The sequence below is a fragment of the Babylonia areolata genome, chromosome 3, assembly GCF_041734735.1.
Source record: "Babylonia areolata isolate BAREFJ2019XMU chromosome 3, ASM4173473v1, whole genome shotgun sequence".
Taxonomy (NCBI): Eukaryota; Metazoa; Mollusca; class Gastropoda; order Neogastropoda; family Buccinidae; genus Babylonia; species Babylonia areolata.
The window spans coordinates 28,490,717-28,510,368 of NC_134878.1; the positions used below are offsets into that span (position 1 = coordinate 28,490,717).

Here is a 19,652-nt window from a genome sequence, read left to right on the forward strand (position 1 = left end):
TTTAATTTATTTTATTTATTTATTTATTTATTTTTTTTCCTCAAGGCCTGACTAAGCGCGTTGGTTTACGCTGCTGGTCAGGTATCTGCTTGCTTAGCAGATGTGGTGTAGCGTATATGGATTTGACCGAACGCAGTGACGCCTCCTTGAGCTGCTGATACTGATAACTGATCCCTCAGAAATACCGGTCCGTAATATAGGACTGGAACTGTGGTCACTCATTTCCTAGTGGGGTGAATTACCACTGGATCACCGCTGCACGTATGGTTGAAAGGTTGAAGTACCGGGGTTGATGGATCACGATTCGAAGCCTGTTCAAGGTTCTGGCGCAGGCAGAAAAAAAAAAAACAAAAAAAAAAAAAACAGTAACAGAAATACTGACGGGTGTAATAGCCGAATGGTTAAAGCGTTGGACTTTCAATCTGAGGGTCCCGGGTTCATATCACGGTGACGGTGCCTGGTGGAAAGGGTGGAGATTTTTTACGATGTCCCAGGTCAACATATGTGCAGACCTGCCAGTGCCTGAAACCCCCTTCGTGTGTGTACGCAAGCAGAAGATCAAATACGCACGTTAAAGATCCTGTAATCCAACACAGCGTTCGGTGGGTTATGGAAACAAGAACATACCCAGCATGCACAACCCCGAAAGCGGAGTATGGCTGCCTACATGGCGGGTTAAAAACGGTCATACACGTAAAAGCCCACTCGCGTATATACGAGTGAACGTGGGAGTTGCAGCCCACGAACGCAGAAGAAGAAGCAGAAGCAGAAGAAGAAGAAGAAATATTCAGTGAAATTTGGACAAGGCGGAAATAATAAAGGGGTTGGGGGGTTGGGGGGTTGGGGGGGGGGGGAGAGGAGGGGAGGGGGGAAGAGGCTGACAAAACAATTACTGGTTTCTCCCCGTCTTGATAAACAACAAACAGATTGGCATGCGACTGTTTTGACGGCAGTGATTATCAGGTTACAAATGAAGAGATTGGTCGATTTCGACCTGCCACGTGACAAACTCCATTTCCGCACGCAGGCAGGAGTTGAGGTTGAGTGAGCACCATACGAAGATCTTGCTGATATCAGTGATTAAAAGATCTGGCTGGTATCAGTGAATTAAAAACAACACGAAACTACGCTGGTATGGTCATGTAACAAGAGCCAACAGCCTTGCTAAAAAGCACCCCTCCATGGAACAGTTGATGGAGGGGAAGGCATTAAAAAAAAAAAGAAGATGAATGACTACATAGCATATATACGACAGTCAGTCGTGTCCGACTATGACCATCAGAACAGCAGAGAAGGCAACTGCTGTTCCAACTATTTGGGCTAGAATTTGATTATAGTGGAGAGTGTCTTGCCCAAGTTACATCCCCACTCTCTCGGCCAAGAGGGTTTTAGGACAGTCGGCGCTGGGATGGTTCCCAAAGGCCAACTAGCCCCCAAGGCTGCAGCACTAAGAGCCAGTGCAACTTTGCCTCCTAGTTTGAGAGTCATAGTCCTTCACAAAAGACTAACCTGTAAATGATTTCCCATTGACAGGAGAAACCCTTGATAATACAGCTCTCACTTTGCTGTTAGCCCAAATGTAAACTTATGTCAATCTGTGATATAAGCCGAGAGTTGGGCTGAAAACATAATGGTCGGGTAAAACGCGTTTCCAGAAAGACATGCTTTGTGGACACACAACCGACAGATGTAGAAGAATCTGTTCAACAGTTCTTCCGTGCGGCGGCCTCATGATTTTACACAGAGTGAACTCATCAAGCCCAACGCCAGAGCATTGTTTTGGCGTCAGAAGTCATCTCATTAAAACGGTGTTCACGTTCCTGCATTGTTTTGGCGTCAGAAGTCATCTCATTAAAACGGTGTTCACGTTCCTGCATTGTTTTGGTGTCAAAAGTCATCTCATTGAAACGGTTTTCACGTTCCCGCATTGTTTTGGCGTCAAAGGTCATCTCATTAAAACGGTTTTCACGTTCCCGCATTATTTTGGCGTCAAAGGTCATCTCATTAAAACGGTTTTCACGTTCCTGCATTGTTTTGGCGTCAAAGGTCATCTCATTAAAACGATGTTCACGTTCCTGCATTATTCTGGCGTCAAAGGTCATCTCACTAAAACGGTTTTCACGTTCCTGCATTGTTTTGGTGTCAAAAGTCATCTCATTGAAACGGTTTTCACGTTCCCGCATTTGCAAAAACCGTGAGGAAAGGGAACCGACAGATGTAGAAGAATCTGTTCAACAGTTCTTCCGTGCGGCGGCCTAATGATTTCACACAGAGTGAACTCATCAAGCCCAACGCCAGAGCATTGTTTTGGCGTCAGAAGTCATCTCATTAAAACGGTGTTCACGTTCCTGCATTGTTTCGGCGTCAAAAGTCATCTCATTAAAACGGTTTTCACGTTCCCGCATTGTTTTGGCGTCAAAGGTCATCTCATTAAAACGGTTTTCACGTTCCCGCATTATTTTGGCGTCAAAGGTCATCTCATTAAAACGGTTTTCACGTTCCTGCATTGTTTTGGCGTCAAAGGTCATCTCATTAAAACGGTGTTCACGTTCCTGCATTATTCTGGCGTCAAAGGTCATCTCACTAAAACGGTTTTCACGTTCCTGCATTGTTTTGGTGTCAAAAGTCATCTCATTGAAACGGTTTTCACGTTCCCGCATTTGCAAAAACCGTGAGGAAAGGGAACTTATTCCTACAGACAGTATTTCTGGATGTGTCTGCACGAAACGTGGAGGAAAAACAGTATGTTTTCTGCGTTTTTTTTTCTCAGCATCAGTATGGCATGGAAACCTACCCGGGCTGTAAACTCTCCAGGGTTGCTTGGGTTAAGGGAGAAAATGGAGATAGCTGGAAGATGGACTGCACCAGTGGCCATTACAATTAGATGTTTCAAACGGAAACTGGGCTACAGTAGTAGCCGTCACAGTGAGACGTTTCAGGTTCTTGGTTTGAGGAATGTACCCGCCGATACCCCCCCCCCCCAACCCCCCTCCTGCAGCTCTCCCCCCCAGTCCATCTACTCGAGCCTAAGTAATGGTCAGGGTGCTAGTCTTTTTCGGACTGAATGTTCAACAGGAGTTCCTGTCTTGTAGTGCACGTCGCACATACCCAAAGGAAGGGGGGGGGGAGGGAGGGAGAAAATTTTGACTTCGAGGAAATCTGGTGTGAGAATCAGTCTGCAGTGTTATCATGTTATCATTATCATCATCATCATGGTCATCATCATCACCACCACCACCATAGTCACCACCAGACCCTCACTCACCCTGGATGGAGTCGCCGGGTATCTCCTGCATCCAGAGTACGAGGGCGATCATCATCATCATTATCATCATCATCATCGTCGTCGTCGTCCTTTTCCTCCTCCTCCTCCTCACTATCACCACCACCACCACCACACCCTCACTCACCCTGGATGGAGTCGCCGGGGATCTCCTGCATCCAGAGCACGAGGGCGATGTGGGTGTAGGTCAAGGTCATCAGGACCATGGGCGCCAGGTACATGGCCAGGGCCAGGATCAGCTGGTAGATGCTCTGCTTCCATGCCTCCCACGACGGCTTGCACTCCGTCAGCAGGGGCGACTTGAAGGGCGGCGGGAACGGGTACGGGTGGGTCTCTGCCACGATCAGCTCCTGCAAGGATTGTATTGTATTACTCTTTTTTTTTTTAATTGTTGTTGTTCTCTGTGTGAAATTTGGACTGCTCTCCACAGGGAGAGCGTGTCGCTGCACTGAGAGTGCCACCCATTTTCTGTCGTATTTTTTTCCTGCGTGCATTAAAAAAAAAAAAAATTTTCTATCGAAGTGGATTTTTCTATAGTATTTTGCCAGGTACAACCCTTTTGTTGCCGTGGGTTCTTTTCACGTGCGCTAAGTGCATGCTGCACACGGGACCTCGGTTTATCGTCTCATCCGAATGACTGAGCGTCCAGACCACCACTCAAGGTCTGGAGGGGGAGAAAATACTGGCGACTGTGTCGGGATTCGAACCAGTGCGGTCAGAATCTCTCGCTTCCTAGGCGGACGCGTGACCTCTAGGCCAACAATCCACAGCACTAACCAGAGTTTCCTCGAGTTCGATCCCAGTTGGTCCTGGTGGGTAAAGAGTGGATTAAAAAAAAAAAATTACCGATCTCCCAGGTCAACATATATATGTGCAGACTTGCAAGTGCCTGAAACCCCTTCGTGTGCACATACACGCAGAATATCAGATACACACGCTAAAGAACATGTAATCCATGTCAGCGGGAAGGCGTCTCTTTGATACGCACATACACACGTTTCGTTTATTCAATCCACCGTGTAGGCAGCCATACTCCGTTTCGGGGGGGTGTGCATGCTGGGGTATGTTCTTCTTTCCACAACCCAACGAACGCTGACATGGATTACAGGATCTTTGGCGTGCGTATTTGATCTTCTGCGTGCATATGCACACGAAGGGAGGGGTGGGGGTGGGGGTGGAGGTGGGAGTGGCGTGGATGGGTGGGTGGAGGGGGGTGGGGATTCAGGCACTTGCAGATCTGCATACATGATGACCTGGGAGATCGCAAAAAACAAAATCCACCATTAACCCATCAGGTGCGACGGGGGTCGAACTCAAGGAAACTCCGGCGAGAATCCACCGTTCCAACCACTCGGCTACCGCAACCGAAGGGTTAAACTCATTGAGCTGAGAGAGCGACGGTGGAGGGTGTGGCTGGGAGGGTAGGTGGTGGTGAGGAGGGTTTGACAAACGTGTTTATTTATTTATTTATATTTATTAAAAAAAAAAAGCAGCGTAGTTGTTGCTGTCGTTAATGATGATGATCACGATCACTTTTCACTTTCTTCTTCTTCTTATCATAGACACATTATTCTATGTCTTCTACATCTTCTTCTTTATTCTTGAAAAAGCGCTTTTTATTTATTTATTTATTTATTTTAAACTTGGGTTTAATTTAAAGCGCTTTACATAATTATAGTTAACAAATGATGCACCTAAACCAACACACACACCCCCCCCCCAACCACCTACCCTACCCCAACCCCTCCCAACTCAACACACCCTAACCACTCTCCACCCCACCCCACCCCCTACACACACGCCACATCTCCACCCATTCTCACCTTCCCCTCCCCCCTCCTCTCTCCCTCCCTTTCCATCCATCCCACAACAACACCCCCCACCACCCACCCCACTCCCTCTTTTCCCTCCCTCACATCCCCCGATCACTTACTGGCAGAGCGATGATCATGGCGGCGATCCAAATGATGACGATCATGTTGCGGGCTCTCCTCAGGGTGGAGCGGAAACTGAGAGGGTAGCAGATGGCGTACCATCGCTCCACGGCTATGGCGCTGAGAGTCAGCACTGACACAGACACAGACGTGTTCTGCAATGGAGAGGAAGAAGATTGATTGATCGGACGTGCTCTGTTAAAAAAAAAAAAAAGAAAAAAAAAAAGAGAGAAGAAGATTGATTGATTGGATCTTTAATGGGTAAAAGAATTAGGCACAATAAATTCCTTTTTAGAATTCTACCCATTTAATGATACCCCCTCGCCCCCCCCCCTTTTTTTTTCAAGCAACGAAGTACTTCGTATATGGATCTGTTCGCCCCTCCCCCTCCCCCAAGCCCCCCACCCCCCACAATAATAATGATACCCACAACACAGGCGTGTGTCTATGAACTGTAAGAAAGAAAGAAAGAGCAGAAGACAGCTTCATTGTTATATAAATTCTGTCGCTATCTGTCTCAGAAGACAGCTTTCATTATATAATTCTGTGCCTATCTGTCTCAGAAAATAGCTTCATCGAAAATAATTCTGTCGCGGTCTGTCTCAAGAGACAGCTTCACCATGTAATAATTCTGTCGCGGTCTGTGTCAGAAGACAGCTTTCATTGTATAGTTCTGTCGCTATTTGTCCCAGAAGACAGCTTTCATCATATAATTCTGTCGCTATTTGTCCCAGAAGACAGCTTTCATCATATAATTCTGTCGCTATTTGTCCCAGAAGACAGCTTTCATCATATAATTCTGTCGCTATTTGTCCCAGAAGACAGCTTTCATCATATAATTCTGTCGCCATTCATCATATAATTCTGTCGTCATTTGTCTCAGAAGGCAGCTTTCATCATATAAATCTGTCGCGATCTGTCTCAAGAGACAGCTTCATCATATAATAATTCTGGCGCCATCTGTCTCAGAAGACAGCTTCACCATATACTAATTCTGTCGCTATATCAGAAGACAGATTTCATCATATAATTCTGTCGCCATCTGTCTCAAGAGACAGTTTTCATCATGTAATAATTCTGTCGCCATCTGTCTCAAGAGACAGCTTTCATCATGTAATAATTCTGTCGCCATCTGTCTCAGGAGACAGCTTTTGTCATATAACTATGTCGCCATCTGTCTCAGAAGGCAGCTTTCATCATATAAATCTGTCGCCATCTGTCTCAAGAGACAGCTTTCATCATATTCTGTCGCCATCTGTCTCAGAAGACAACTACATCATATAATAACTCTGTCGCAATCTGTCACGGAAGACAGCTTCCTATTGTAATAATTCTGTCGCGATCTGTCTCCTCTAGTGGCGAACAGCGCCTTCATATTTGTAATTCTATTTATAATCTGCCCCCCTCCCCCAACCCCCACTCCCCCCCCCGCCCAACCCCCACCCCCCAGGGGTATGAACGGACATTGATCAACTCTCGCTGTACACACAACGGAAACAAACCACTCTCAAGAACCGAGACACAGGAGGAGGATAGGAATGAGGAGGGAAAGGGGGGGGCGACAAGGGGGCACGGGGGGTGGAGGGGGGGTGGGGGGTGGGGGGGAATGGGGGATGGACTGGACTTCGAAGAAACTGAGTACACGTATGAGAAGAATATGAGCTTTCCTTCGACAATAGGCCTCAAGGCATATTGGCTTTTCTTTCTTTTTTTTTTTTTTTTTGCATCTTCCAGACAAGGGGTATCGGGAGAATTAATTGGTAGGTAGTTCCTCTTACCTTTTTAACCCACCCACTCTCAACAACAAACACACATCCAACCCACCCAGCCACCCACACAGGCCTGGAAAAGAAAAACGTAAAGCCGTGTAGTGTGCAGAGAAGAACCTGTAGTGTGCATTCGAGTTATTATTTAACGTTTCTTCTTTTTTTAAAATTTTTTCCTCTCTCCAACTGGCTGTGATATCACACACACACAACACACACACACACACCTCTCTTTATATACACATACATGATATACACACACACACCCCTCTCTTTCTTTATATACACATACATGATACACACACACCCCTCTCTTTCTTTATATACACATACATGATACACCCCCCTCTCTTTCTTTATACACACACACACACACACACACATATATATATATATATATATATATACACACACACACACAAAATACATATCATTGTAATATTGCGATCAAGGAAAGGTAACGTTTGCATGATGCTGACTGGTGTCTGGTATACAGTGAACTCTCACCGAGATCCTTTGAAGGCTCCGAAATTAATGCAAGCGAGCGCGCGAGCGTGTGTGTGTGGAAGGAAAGGAAGATGGAAAGATGAACGCCTATATATGTAGACAACAGGATAAAAAGGCAGAGAGAGAGAGAGAGAGAGAGAAAGGGAGGAAGGAAATAAGGAAAAGGGAAATGAAACAAAGTCAGAGCAGAAAGAAAGAAAGAAAGAAAAGAAAAGAAAGAAAGAAAAGGCACGTGGAGAAAAAGGAAGACGAGAGAGAGAGAGAGAGAGAGAGAGCGAGAGGGAGAGAGAGAGAGAGAGAGGGAGAGAAAGGGGGAGATAGAGAGAGGGAGAGAGAGAGGGGGAAATAGAGAGAGAGGGATAGAGAGAGAGAGGGAGAGAGAGAGAGAGAGGGAGAGAGAGAGAGGGATAGAGAAAGAGGGGGAGACAGAGAGAGGGAGAGAGAAAGAGAGGGGGAGAGAGAGGGAGAGAGAGAGGGGAGAGAGAGAGAAAGGGAAGGAGAGAGAGAGAGGGAGAGAGAGAGAGAGGGGGAGAGGGAGAGAGAGAAGGAGAGATAAAGAGAAAGAGACAGACAGACAAAGAAGGTAAAAAAAAAAAAACCCAACAAAAACAAACAAAAAAAGAAAAAACCACAACAAAAAAACAAAACAAAACAAAAAAACCCCAACGACAGCAAACCAAGCATAAACAATGGCAGCAAAAACAACGACAAGACCTGAAAAGATTTTTGTTAACATGGGCAAGAAAAAAACACACAAAAAGTAAAGAGAATAACAACACACAAAAAACCCCATGGAAAACGGAGAAGGTTTCGCCTTCCTCCATCCTCCCCCTAACTTCCACCCCCCACCCCCCATCCTTTTCCCCCTTCCCCTTCCATGCCCAAGATCACTGGAACGAAGAGCGAACAGGATGTAATACCTTTCGAATGAATGGCAAATCTGCGTGAGCGCCGGAAATGACGTCATTTGAAACGATGGCGGCAAATCAGGTCTTCCCAAAGGGGCAATAACTCAAGGCAGCATAAAGAAACTATTGTCAGCTTTAACCCGGGGAATCTTAAAACAAACAAAGAAACAAAAACAAAAAAAATAACAACGCTAAGAATGGCGCGCGCGCGCGCGCGTGTGTGTGTGTCTGTGTGAGTGTGTGTCTGTCTGTTTCTCGTACATTCACACGTGCTTGCACACGCACAAATACATGCGCACGCACACAAACACTCAAACATATACACACACGTGCAAGTACACACACACACACACCAAATAACTGAAGGTTACATTCAATTTCACACACGCACATACACACACAAAGAAAAAAAAAAAGAGAAGAGGTGTAGGAAAAAGACAGCGTTAAATTCTAAGGCTCTATTCCACCAAAAAAAGAGAGAAAAAAAGTGAAATAAAAACACATAGGCCAAAAAAAAAAAAAAAAGAAAAAAAAGTTAGTTGCATCATATTACCGAGGAAAACAAAGAGACGTTCCTGAAAAATAAAAAAAGAAAAAAAAGAAGAAGAAGAAGAAAAAAGAAAAAAGATATCCCTTCAAGACCTACAATAAAATCATACCTGTTGGGTTTTTTTCTCTAGATAGGGGGGGATAAATGGAATCGGACGGAGCGGGACTTCAACAACTGGCCTGAAATTCACACAATAAATCACACGCAGAGAGAAACGACACTCACATCCGAGGAGTTCACACGTCCATCGATTCAAACGAAACACACACACAACTCGAACATTCAAAGGATTACCATGTCAAGGTTATCTGCTGAACAAAGGGCTGCTGCTTGTTTATCATCATTATTGTCTTTTTATATTTTATTTTCATTTACTTTTTTTTTGTGTGTGTGCTTAGAGTTGATTTCATCAAGATTCTGCGCCTTATGAATGCCATTATTATTATATTATTATTATTACTATTATTTATCTATTTATTATTATTACTTTTTAAATGCATTAAAAAATATTTTATTTTATCTTATTTATCTTATTAATTTAATTAATTTTTTCCCTCAAGGCCTGACTAAGCGCGCTGGGTTACGCTGCTGGTCAGGCATCTGCTTGGCAGATGTGGTGTATCGTATATGGATTTGACCGAACGCAGTGACGCCTCCTTGAGCTGCTGATCCTGATACTGCTGAGACTCTTGTGCTTGCATAAGTTGTAGACCAGGGGGGGCGGGGGGGTTGGGGGGGGGGGCTAGATGTCTTCACGAGCCACGAAGCAGCGTCCAGCAATACCACAACTGATTGAACTCTTGAACTCTGAATGACCTCAGACCCATGTCATTGAGGGACCACAACTGACTGACTGAAAGAAAGAAAGAATAGATTTCGTTCTCTGACCTTTGAAAATGAAGGACTCAACGAGACATTATTCAATTTAAACCCTGACTGTCAAAACCACCTCTTCCAAAACTACTACACCAAGATAAGGTTAAAATTTTGAAATAAATCGCTGATTACGCTTCTAGCATACTGGCGGCTTCCTATACAATATTGAGCTTTATCGTATTGTATTATATTTTTTTTTAGCCAAGGTCACTCGTGAAACGATAAGCTTTGCTGATTTTGCAGGCATGTGTCAAGTTTTCGTCACAGTCGGGGAGAGAGAGAGAGAGAGAGAGAGAGAGAGAGAGAGAGAGAGAGACACACACACACACACACAGAAGGTCAATGAATTGCCACAGTTATTCTTCCAGATAATTACAGAACTATAGTTATGAAGTCTAGAACTCTCTATCACAATTTACCCATCCAGGAAGGAAGAAGTCCATTACGTCTTTGAATGCTCGTACTTTTCAGACACCAGAAAAGCATTCTTAAAACCATTTTATTGTTAACGACCGAACACTCTGAAATTCAGTACACTCTTTAATTCCCCGAAGAAAAAAGTGTTGTCGAGGCTGGCAACAATTTTGAAAATTATTATTGAATTTGTGCGATAATTTTGATGTTCTTATTCATTTTTTCTTGTGTCAGGATAACAGTACTAAACGCTTCAAGTAATATATTTCCTATGTGTATGTGTGGTGGTGTTTTTTTTCTCTCTCCTTATATTGAATTGCTGATTGTTTATTTGCGTGTGTGTATGTGGGCCCTGCAGGTTTTCTTTTCCTAGGGTTCCACTGCGTGTTCCCTCCCCGGAACCCTCGCCCCGCCCCTTAAAAAAAAAAAATCTTTCTTCTTCTTCTTCGTGTGATTGCACGTCTCGAGGATGTGGGCCTGTTTTTCCCTTGTGTTTCCATGTAGCCAAATAGGGTTTCTCGGATTAAAAATGATTTTGAACCATTTGAGCCGTGGCAGAAGTCGGTCAAGCCTCGTATCAACATGGAGCTCTGTCCCTGGGAAAGACGCTTTTCTTCGACTTTCCTCACTCCGTCCAGGTATGAATGGGTACCTGACTTTGGTTAACAGAGGTGGATGGAGATAGCTGGTTCCCCGTCTTCTTATGCCGAGTCCTACATACAGTGAATACGAAAGCACTGTCTGTAAGGCATTAACAAAATACTCTGAGACATTCAACTTCTTCATCCAATGAAGACCAACCTCTACGAATGCACGGATAGATTTGCAGTTCACAACAATCAATTTGATTTTTTATCCAATGAAAATCAGCCTTTACGAATGCACAGATTCGCAGCTGATCACATTCAACATTTTTTTTTTCATCCAATGAAAATCAAACTCTACGGGTGCACGGATTCGCAGTTCATAACAATCAACTTTTTTTTTATCCAATGAAAATCAACCTCCACGCGTGCACGGATTCGCAGTTTATGCCAACAGACGAGATTTTCCCCGCCATGACATTAATACAAAACGGTGTCAAGGATAAAAAAAAAAAAAAAGGAAAAGAAAAAGAAAATGATAAAGATGTATAAAAAGAAGAAGAAGAAGAAGAGGAAGAAAAAGAAGAAGAAGAAGAAGAAGAATTACACCCACTCGTGCAAATAGCATTAAATACACGTTCATCTAAACTGCCACGACGGTCCAGACCCATGATGAGCAGTTGCTGTTCACATAGGCTGAAAGGCTATCCTCGCTGTAACACTGGAAGGTACTGGACGCTGGAGAAACATTTTATCGGGTCGGGGGATTGGGGAGCATCAGTGAATTCCTTTTAATTGAAATCAAACCCTTTTTCTCAAAACAAAAAATCACACTGAGCTCTCGAAAGAAGATTGGTAGCCTTGTTAAAACACAGACAGACAGACAGACAGACAGACACACGCACACACACACACCCAGATACAAAACGCAGACGCCACAATTTTGCAGAAGGGTTCGCTGAGGTACACCACGATTTACTGAAGACTGTAGACATCCCGCTTTATTTACCAGCCACGTCAAACACAGAACTGCCCCGAGGAGTTGCCTGGTTAGCCGACAGAGAGCAGAGCAGTCGATTCCATCAGGAATCAAACCTTTCGCAATATTTATCCCCGAAAAACAACAGAACACTACCACGTGCCGTTACCCTAATTTTCGCTTCCCTTCTTTCCTGTAGACCATAGAAAGGGAAGAGACAACTACAAACAGTGAGTTGTTGAACTGGAGTATGCCTACTTGCCGAAATCTTCAGGAACAGACAGCAACAAAGACACAAATGTTTTGAAATTCTGTTAATGATTCACGGGTGAAAACAAACGTTTGTTGATCTGTTTAATCATTTTCACACACACACACACACACACACACACACACACACACACACACACACACACACACACACACACTCGTAATTGTAATGAATCTGTCCTGATTTATCTCAACAAAGTGCATCTCTCCGAGTCGCCTTGTTTACAAATTCCTCTTGCGAATTCGTGTTGTTTGTTTGCTTTTCGGATAAACGCCCGTTTGCTTCTGTTACGTATGCAGTGAACAGTTCTGTATCTTTTGTGTGCTACCATAGTGCTTTTTTTTTTTTTCCACCTCCAAATATATTAATTTCTTAACCGATAAGTTGGAATGGTAATTGTTACTGATTGTGAGCAGATGTCAAATGTGTTTCATATTTTGCACTGGTTACAAAAACACAGGATAAGATAATAATAATAAACATTTTCATGTACACCTTCGGGGGGTTTCCTGAAATAATCATGTCTGGTCTTGTCTTGTCTTGTAAACAGGAACCCCCACCATCATAATAAACACAGATAAGGGATGATCCCACTACAAACAAGAATCACAGCGTCTGCTGGTAAAATTTGCTTACGAACCGGGTTTTTTTTTCATGCTCATGTTTATGTTTATATATATATATGTATTTTTTGTATCTTATAAACTGTATGGTTTTACGACAACGAAATATTCTATTCTATTCTGTTCCACTATGTTCTATTCAATTCTATTCCATTTTATTCTGTTCCGTTTCATTCTGTTCTGTTCCACTGTGTTCAATTCCATTGTGTTCTGTTCTGTTCCATTGTGTTCAATTCCATTGTGTTCTGTTCTGTTCTGTTTTGTTCCATTGTGTTCTGTTCTGTTCCACTGTGTTCAATTCCATTGTGTTCTGTTCTGTTCCATTGTGTTCAATTCCATTGTGTTCTGTTCTGTTCCATTGTGTTCTGTTCTGTTGTGTTCAATTCCATTGTGTTCTGTTCTGTTTTGTTCCATTGTGTTCTGTTCTGTTGTGTTCAATTCCATTGTGTTCTGTTCTGTTTTGTTCCATTGTGTTCTGTTCTGTTCCACTGTGTTCAATTCCATTGTGTCCTGTTCTGTTCTATTGTGTTCAATTCCATTGTTCTGTTCCATTCTGTTCTATTCTGTTTTTATTAAATTCTATTCCATTGTGTTCTGTTTTATTCAATTGTATTTCATTCTGTTCTATTCTGGTCCATTCTGTTGTTCCACTCTTCTGTTCTATTCCATTCTATTCTTTCTATTCCATTGTGTTCTGTTTTTATTCCATTTTATTCTGTTCCATTCTGTTCTGTTCCATTCTGTTTTATTCAATTCTATTGCATTATTTTCTGTTCTATTCCAGTGTGTTCTGTTTAATTTAATTCTATTCCATTGTGTTTTGTTTTCATTCAATTCTGTTCTATTCCATAACATTCTGTTTTATTCAATTCTATTCCATTCTGTTCTATTCCACTGTGTTCTATTCCATTGTGTTATGTTCCATTCTGTTCTATTCCATTCTGTTCTGTTGTATACAATTCTATTTCATTCTGTTCTATTCCACTGTGTTCTGTTTTATTCAATTCTATTCCATTCTGTTCTTTTCTGCTCTATCATATTCTGTTCTGCTCAATTCTACTCTCACCTGCAAAAAGATAAGGGCCACGCGAGGGCCACACACAAAAAAAAAAAAGAAAAAAAAAGAAGGAAAAATGTTCTGGACCAATGTTCTACCTCATTATTTGTTAATTTCCAGTCGAAAAAACCACCGAGGCAAACCATGTGTTTGTTCTGTATTGTCCATGTGTTCTGTGTAGCTTGTTCAGGATTAAAGAGGCTACGCCAGTCTTGAATAAAAGCTAATTTGTATTTGCACATTTTTTTTCTGTCTTTGCTGCTGTGTGCACATGGTCAAATGATCGGTATAGGGACAGGACCGGCGCTTCCTTTTTTTTTTTGAGGAAGTGTCTGGGTTTGTTCCAATGTATCTTTTATCTACCTGTGTGCTAGCTGAATCGGTAGCGTAAGCATCACTGACTTGAAGTTGTGTACCTTGTGAATGGAGAGAGTTACCACTCTTTACTGTTTTGTTCTGGACCAAGGTTTTACGACAACAAACTATTCTGTTCTGTTCTATTCTATGCTGTTCCATTTCCATTCTATTCTGTTCTATCCCATTGTGTTATGTTCCATTCTGTTCTCTTCCCTTCTGTTTTGTTCTATTCCATTGTGTTCTATTCCATTCTATTGTTCCATTCTGTTCTGTTCTATTCCATTGTGTTCTGTTCCATTCTATTGTTCCATTCTGTTCTGTTCTATTCCATTCGGTTCCGTTCTATTCCATTGTGTTCTGTTCCATTCCATTCTTTTTTCTTCTTTTCCAATTCTAATCCATTTTGTTCTGTTCTATTCCGTTGTGCTCTGTTTTATTCAATTCTATTCCATTCTATTCTGTTCTATCCCATTGTGTTTTGTTCCATTCTGTTCTCTTCCCTTCTGTTTTGTTATATTCCATTGTGTTCTATTCCATTCTATCGTTCCATTCTGTTCTGTTCTATTCCATTCTGCTCCGTTCTATTCCATTGTGTTCTGTTCCATTCCATTCTTTTTTTTTCAATTCTAATCCATTTTGTTCTGTTCTATTCCGTTGTGCTCTGTTTTATTCAATTCTATTCCATTCAATTCTATTCCATTCTTTTCTGTTCTATCATATTCTGTTCTACTCTATTCAACTCTCACCTGCAAGAAGAGAAGGGCCTTGCAGACAGCCGCCCCGAAGAACCAGGTGAGAGCCACAAAAAACAAAAACAAACAAAAAAAAACCAAAAAAAAAAACCGTCTGGACCAAGGTTTTATGACAACAAACTATTCTATTCGGTTCCATTCTATTCTTCTCTACTCACCTGCAAGAAGAGCAGGGCCTTGCAGACCAGACCGCCGCCCCGAAAAACAAAAAAAAAGTGAGGGAATCACAATTCAGTACCTAGGTTTTACGACAACAAAATGAATTCTTCTGTTCCATTCCATTCCACTCTGTTCTATTCTATCATACTCTACTCTCACCTGCAAGAAGAGCAGGGCCTTGCAGACGGCCGCCCCGAAGAACCAGGTGAGGGCCACGTTCTGCACCAGGGTGGGCGGGAGACAGAGGAGGATGACCAGGAAGTCTCCGACGGCCAGGTTGACGATGAACACGTTGGTGACCGTGCGCATGTTGAGGTTGCGCCAGACGGCGAAGCACACCAGCACGTTGCCGACGAGCCCGACGAAGAAGGTGAGGGCGTAGAGGACGATGAAGAACCACTCGAAGTCCTGGGGGAAGATGTGCTCCTCCAGAGCAGCCTGGTACTCGCTCTCGTCCCAGCAGTACTCGTTCCAGCAGCCCCCGAGACTCTGGTTCCCGCTGTCTCCTGGTCCACCACCACCACCACCACCACTCATGTTGAGACCGCTGCTGCTGTTCAGGTTGCTGCTGTTGATGGTGGTTGTGGTGGGGTCTGTGGTGGTGGGGGTGGTGGTGAAGGGGTGGAGGGTGGCTGCGGCGATCTGGGCAGCTGTGATGTGGATGGGAGGAGGGGTGGGGGAGGGGGCGGGGCGCGGGGGTGGGGGTGGGTGGGGGAGGTGGAGTGGCGGCGTCCAGGCTTCGAACTACCGGCATGGTTGGTTGGCTTGGTGTGGAGAGAGAGAGAGAGAGAGAGAGAGAGAGAGAGGGGAGGGGGGATGTGAGGGTGGGTGATGTTGGGTCAAGAGATGAGGGAGGGGTTGTGGGGGTCGGGGGGCGGTGGGTGGGTTGTGGGGGAGGGGTTTGGGGGTGCTGCGTGTTGACTTTCTTCAGTTCATTCACTGTCAAGGCCTGTAAAAAAAAAAAAGAAAAAAAAGGATGAGTGGAAATGTTATTCAAAACAGCAAAGAACAACAACAAAATGTTATTCAAAACAGCAAAGAAAAACAACGAAATCTCATTCAAAACAGCAAAGGACAACAACGAAATCTCATTCAAAACAGCAAAGGACAACAACGAAATCTCATTCAAAACAGCAAAGGACAACAACGAAATCTCATTCAAAACAGCAAAGAACAACAACGAAATCTCATTCAAAACAGCAAAGAACAACAGCGAAATGTTATTCAAAACAGCAAAGAACAACAGCGAACAGTTATTCAAAACAGCAAAGAACAACAACGAAATGTCATTCAAAACAGCAAAGGACAACAGCGAAATGTCATTCAAAACAGCAAAGAACAACAGCGAAATGTTATTCAAAACAGCAAAGAACAACAACGAAATGTCATTCAAAACAGCAAAGGACAACAGCGAAATGTCATTCAAAACAGTAAAGAACAACAGCGAAAAGTTATTCAAAACAGCAAAGAACAACAACAAACAGTTATTCAAAACAGCAAAGGACAACAGCGAACAGTTATTCAAAACAGCAAAGAACAACAACGAACAGTTACTCAAAACAGCAAAGAAAACAACGAAATGTTATTCAAAACAGCAAAGGACAACAACGAACAGTTATTCAAAACAGTAAAGAACGACAACGAAATGTTATTCAAAACAGCAAAGAACAACAACGAAATGTTATTCAAAACAGTAAAGAACAACAACGAAATGTTATTCAAAACAGCAAAGAACAACAAAGAAATGTCATTCAAAACAGCAAAGAACAACAACATGAAAACAACGCCCCCCCCGCCCCCGAAAGAAAACACGCACACGGACACACACACACACACCACTACCACCAAACAAAAAAAACAAACAAACAAAAAAAACAACAATACGACGGTAACACAGGGGAGGAAACATTCAGAGACTAGCTCAGAACAAACAAGAGTGGCGGTTCTTTGTAGCTTATTACTCCACGTTAAAGAACTCATGGCAACACGAAAGTTGTCCCTGGAATATCAACAACTGCAGATACACCCCGTCTACTTTTGAAGGTGATGATGATGATTATGATGATACAAATACTTATGTAGCGCCTTTCCTCGGTTGGAGACCCAGCTTTAAGCGCTCACTCAGTCTAGCACCGTGACTAAGCCATTACTGTCGTCAGTAGGGGGGGGGGGGGGGGGGTGAACACTCGGCTTGTATCACAGATTGACATAAGTTTACATTTGGGCCAACAGCAAAGTGAGAGTTGTATTATCAATGGTTTCACCAGTCAACGGGAAACCATTTACAGCTTAGTCTTTTGTGAAGGACTAGGACTCTCAAACTAGGAGGCAAAATTCCACTGGCTCTTAGTGTAGCAGCCTTGTGGGCTAGTTGGCCTTTGGGAACCATCCCAACGCCGACTGTCCTAAAACCCTCTTGGCCGAGAGAGTGGGGATGTAACTTGTGCAAGACACTCTCCACTATAATCAAATTCTAGCCCAGGTAATTGGAACAGCAGTTGCCTCCTCTGCTGTTCTGATGGTCATAGTCGGACACGACTGACTATCATATATGGTGAAGGGGGTGGGGCGGCGAAATAGGTGGTGTGGTGTCCTAAGTACGTTAAAAATCATAACAGACACTACTGAACACCAAAGAAGTGACTCAGCAGCAGTGCAGGGTCTCATCTGGTGTGTTGCCTCCTGGCAACCTAACATCGATGGTTCCCTGCGGACTGCCGAGGATGGTACTGTGACGGACAAATCCGAGCGTGGCCTTGTCTGGGGGGTTAGGAACGAGCGGCGTGGGAGTAATGTCACTGAAACGGTGAAGATGAGGGGGCAGCAAAAACAAAAACAAACAAACAAAAAACAACAACAACAACAAAAAAACCCACCAAAAACAAAACAAACAACAATAACAACAAAAAACCAGCAACGATCAAACATTAATACTTACCACTGTTTTTTTAAAAAAATCATTTTAAATTCTTATTTATTAATTTTTGAAAAAAAAAAAAAAAAATCTTTAAATAATTCTAACCCCCGCCTCCTCCCTGCGACTAGCCATCTTCTAAACCTCTGAATGAAGAACCCAGAACTGATATCACTAAACTTACCTTCCCTCCCTCCCTCCCTCCCAATCCACCCCCCTCCTGCCTCGTAACTCCCCCCTCCCCCCCCCACCCCCCCCCTCCCCCGCGGAACTAAATAAAGCAGCACACGCTGCCTTTTATACAACAGACCTGGAGGGGAAGGGGGGGGCGGGCTTAAACCGTTTTCTCCTTGGTCAAACTGTATATCGTTAAACTGCCATCCTGCCCAAAATGTGTTTTCCCGTTTAAAACTAAATCTGAATTCTCTCAGCGCGATCAGTCGTAAAAAAAAAAAAAAAAAAAAAAAAAAAAAAAAAAAAAAAAGAAAAGAAAAAGAAAGAAAGAAAGAAAGCATGTTGTAACAGAGATGTACCCAACGTACATCAACTTATGTCTTGACAGAAGAGACAAACCAGAGACAGAGTATGGTGCTTAAACTGCCGACAGCCTTTCTAAAAAAAGAAAAAAGAAAAAAGAAAAGAAAAAAAAAAAAGGTTACCACGCTGACTACTCAGACCAGACGCAGGACCGATATAACCTGGATGGATCCAATCTTGCACAATTGCCGCCTAAAGGAAGTCTACCTACCTACCTAACCTACCTACTAGTCTTGGCGTGCCCCCTCCCCCCAACCCCGGCGTCTTTTTTTACCGAACCCGGCAACTACACTCGTCCACCCCCGCTCTCACTCCTCCTACATACTCATCTCCTTTTAATTAAAGCCGGTGTAACTGACTGGATTAACCCCCCCCACACACACACCTTCTCATTTTTACCCCCCCGGAGGTAGATTTTGGTATGGCTTCAGACTTGCCCATGGTGGTAAGTCCAGATTTACCCCCCTTCTCATACCAGATCTAACTTTCTCCTCTTATTGAAGAAATACTTCAAAAGGCACAGAAAAGCTCGTCTCAAAGAAAAACGTGAAAAGGCAAGAGGGGGGGCCATTTTGGGATATCCCATAAATGCCCCCTCCTGATCCAGATTAACCCACAAGGGGGGGGGGGGGTTCCAAAAATACCCGCGGCGGTAAAAGCAGTTCAGATGAGGAGTAATTCTTGTATGTCCCAGAACAACGCACCCCACAGCGTTTAACTCACTCAGTACGGCCAGCCCTCTCTTCTCCTCTACACAGACCCCTCGGATGTCCAGTGGGTGTCTCAATGACCCAACCTTTAGCTTCTGTCGTCAGAATTGTGGTATTCTTTGTCAACATTCACCTCTTCAGTATAAGAGCCTTCCGCTTGCAATATTTTGATGGTGGTAATTCGGGTGAAACGCTGTTAACGTCGTCTCTTTCGCCGTTCGTATGGAGAGAGTTAAAGTGTGTGTGTTGTGTGTGTGTGTGTGTGTGTGTTCCGCAGTAAAGGCCACGTGATTTGGCATCCGGGGCCTCTCGCCTGGTGTGTTTGCTGAACCACTGACCAGTGACTTTGGTGTTCTGCATCCTGCTTCTGGTGTTTCCTTCCTTCGTTCTTCTTTCCTCCCTTCCTCCCTTCTTTCGTCCCGTCCATCCTTCTTTCTTTCCTTCCATCCTTCCTTCTTTCGTCCCTTCCAT

The 19,652-nt window shown here is 43.6% G+C and overlaps 1 protein-coding gene across 1 annotated transcript in view; it reads right to left on the reverse strand.

Moving 5' to 3' along the window:
- The window catches only part of LOC143280277 (orexin receptor type 2-like), a 33,988-nt gene extending 18,431 nt beyond the window's left edge, over positions 1–15,557 (reverse strand). The window contains exons 1-3 of the mRNA XM_076584908.1: positions 15,180–15,557; positions 5,217–5,372; positions 3,411–3,633 (exon numbers count right to left, since the gene is read on the reverse strand). Coding sequence (XP_076441023.1) covers positions 3,411–3,633; positions 5,217–5,372; positions 15,180–15,557 — 757 coding nt within the window. The remainder of the gene's footprint in view (positions 1–3,410; positions 3,634–5,216; positions 5,373–15,179) is intronic.
- Positions 15,558–19,652: the final 4,095 nt, after the last annotated feature.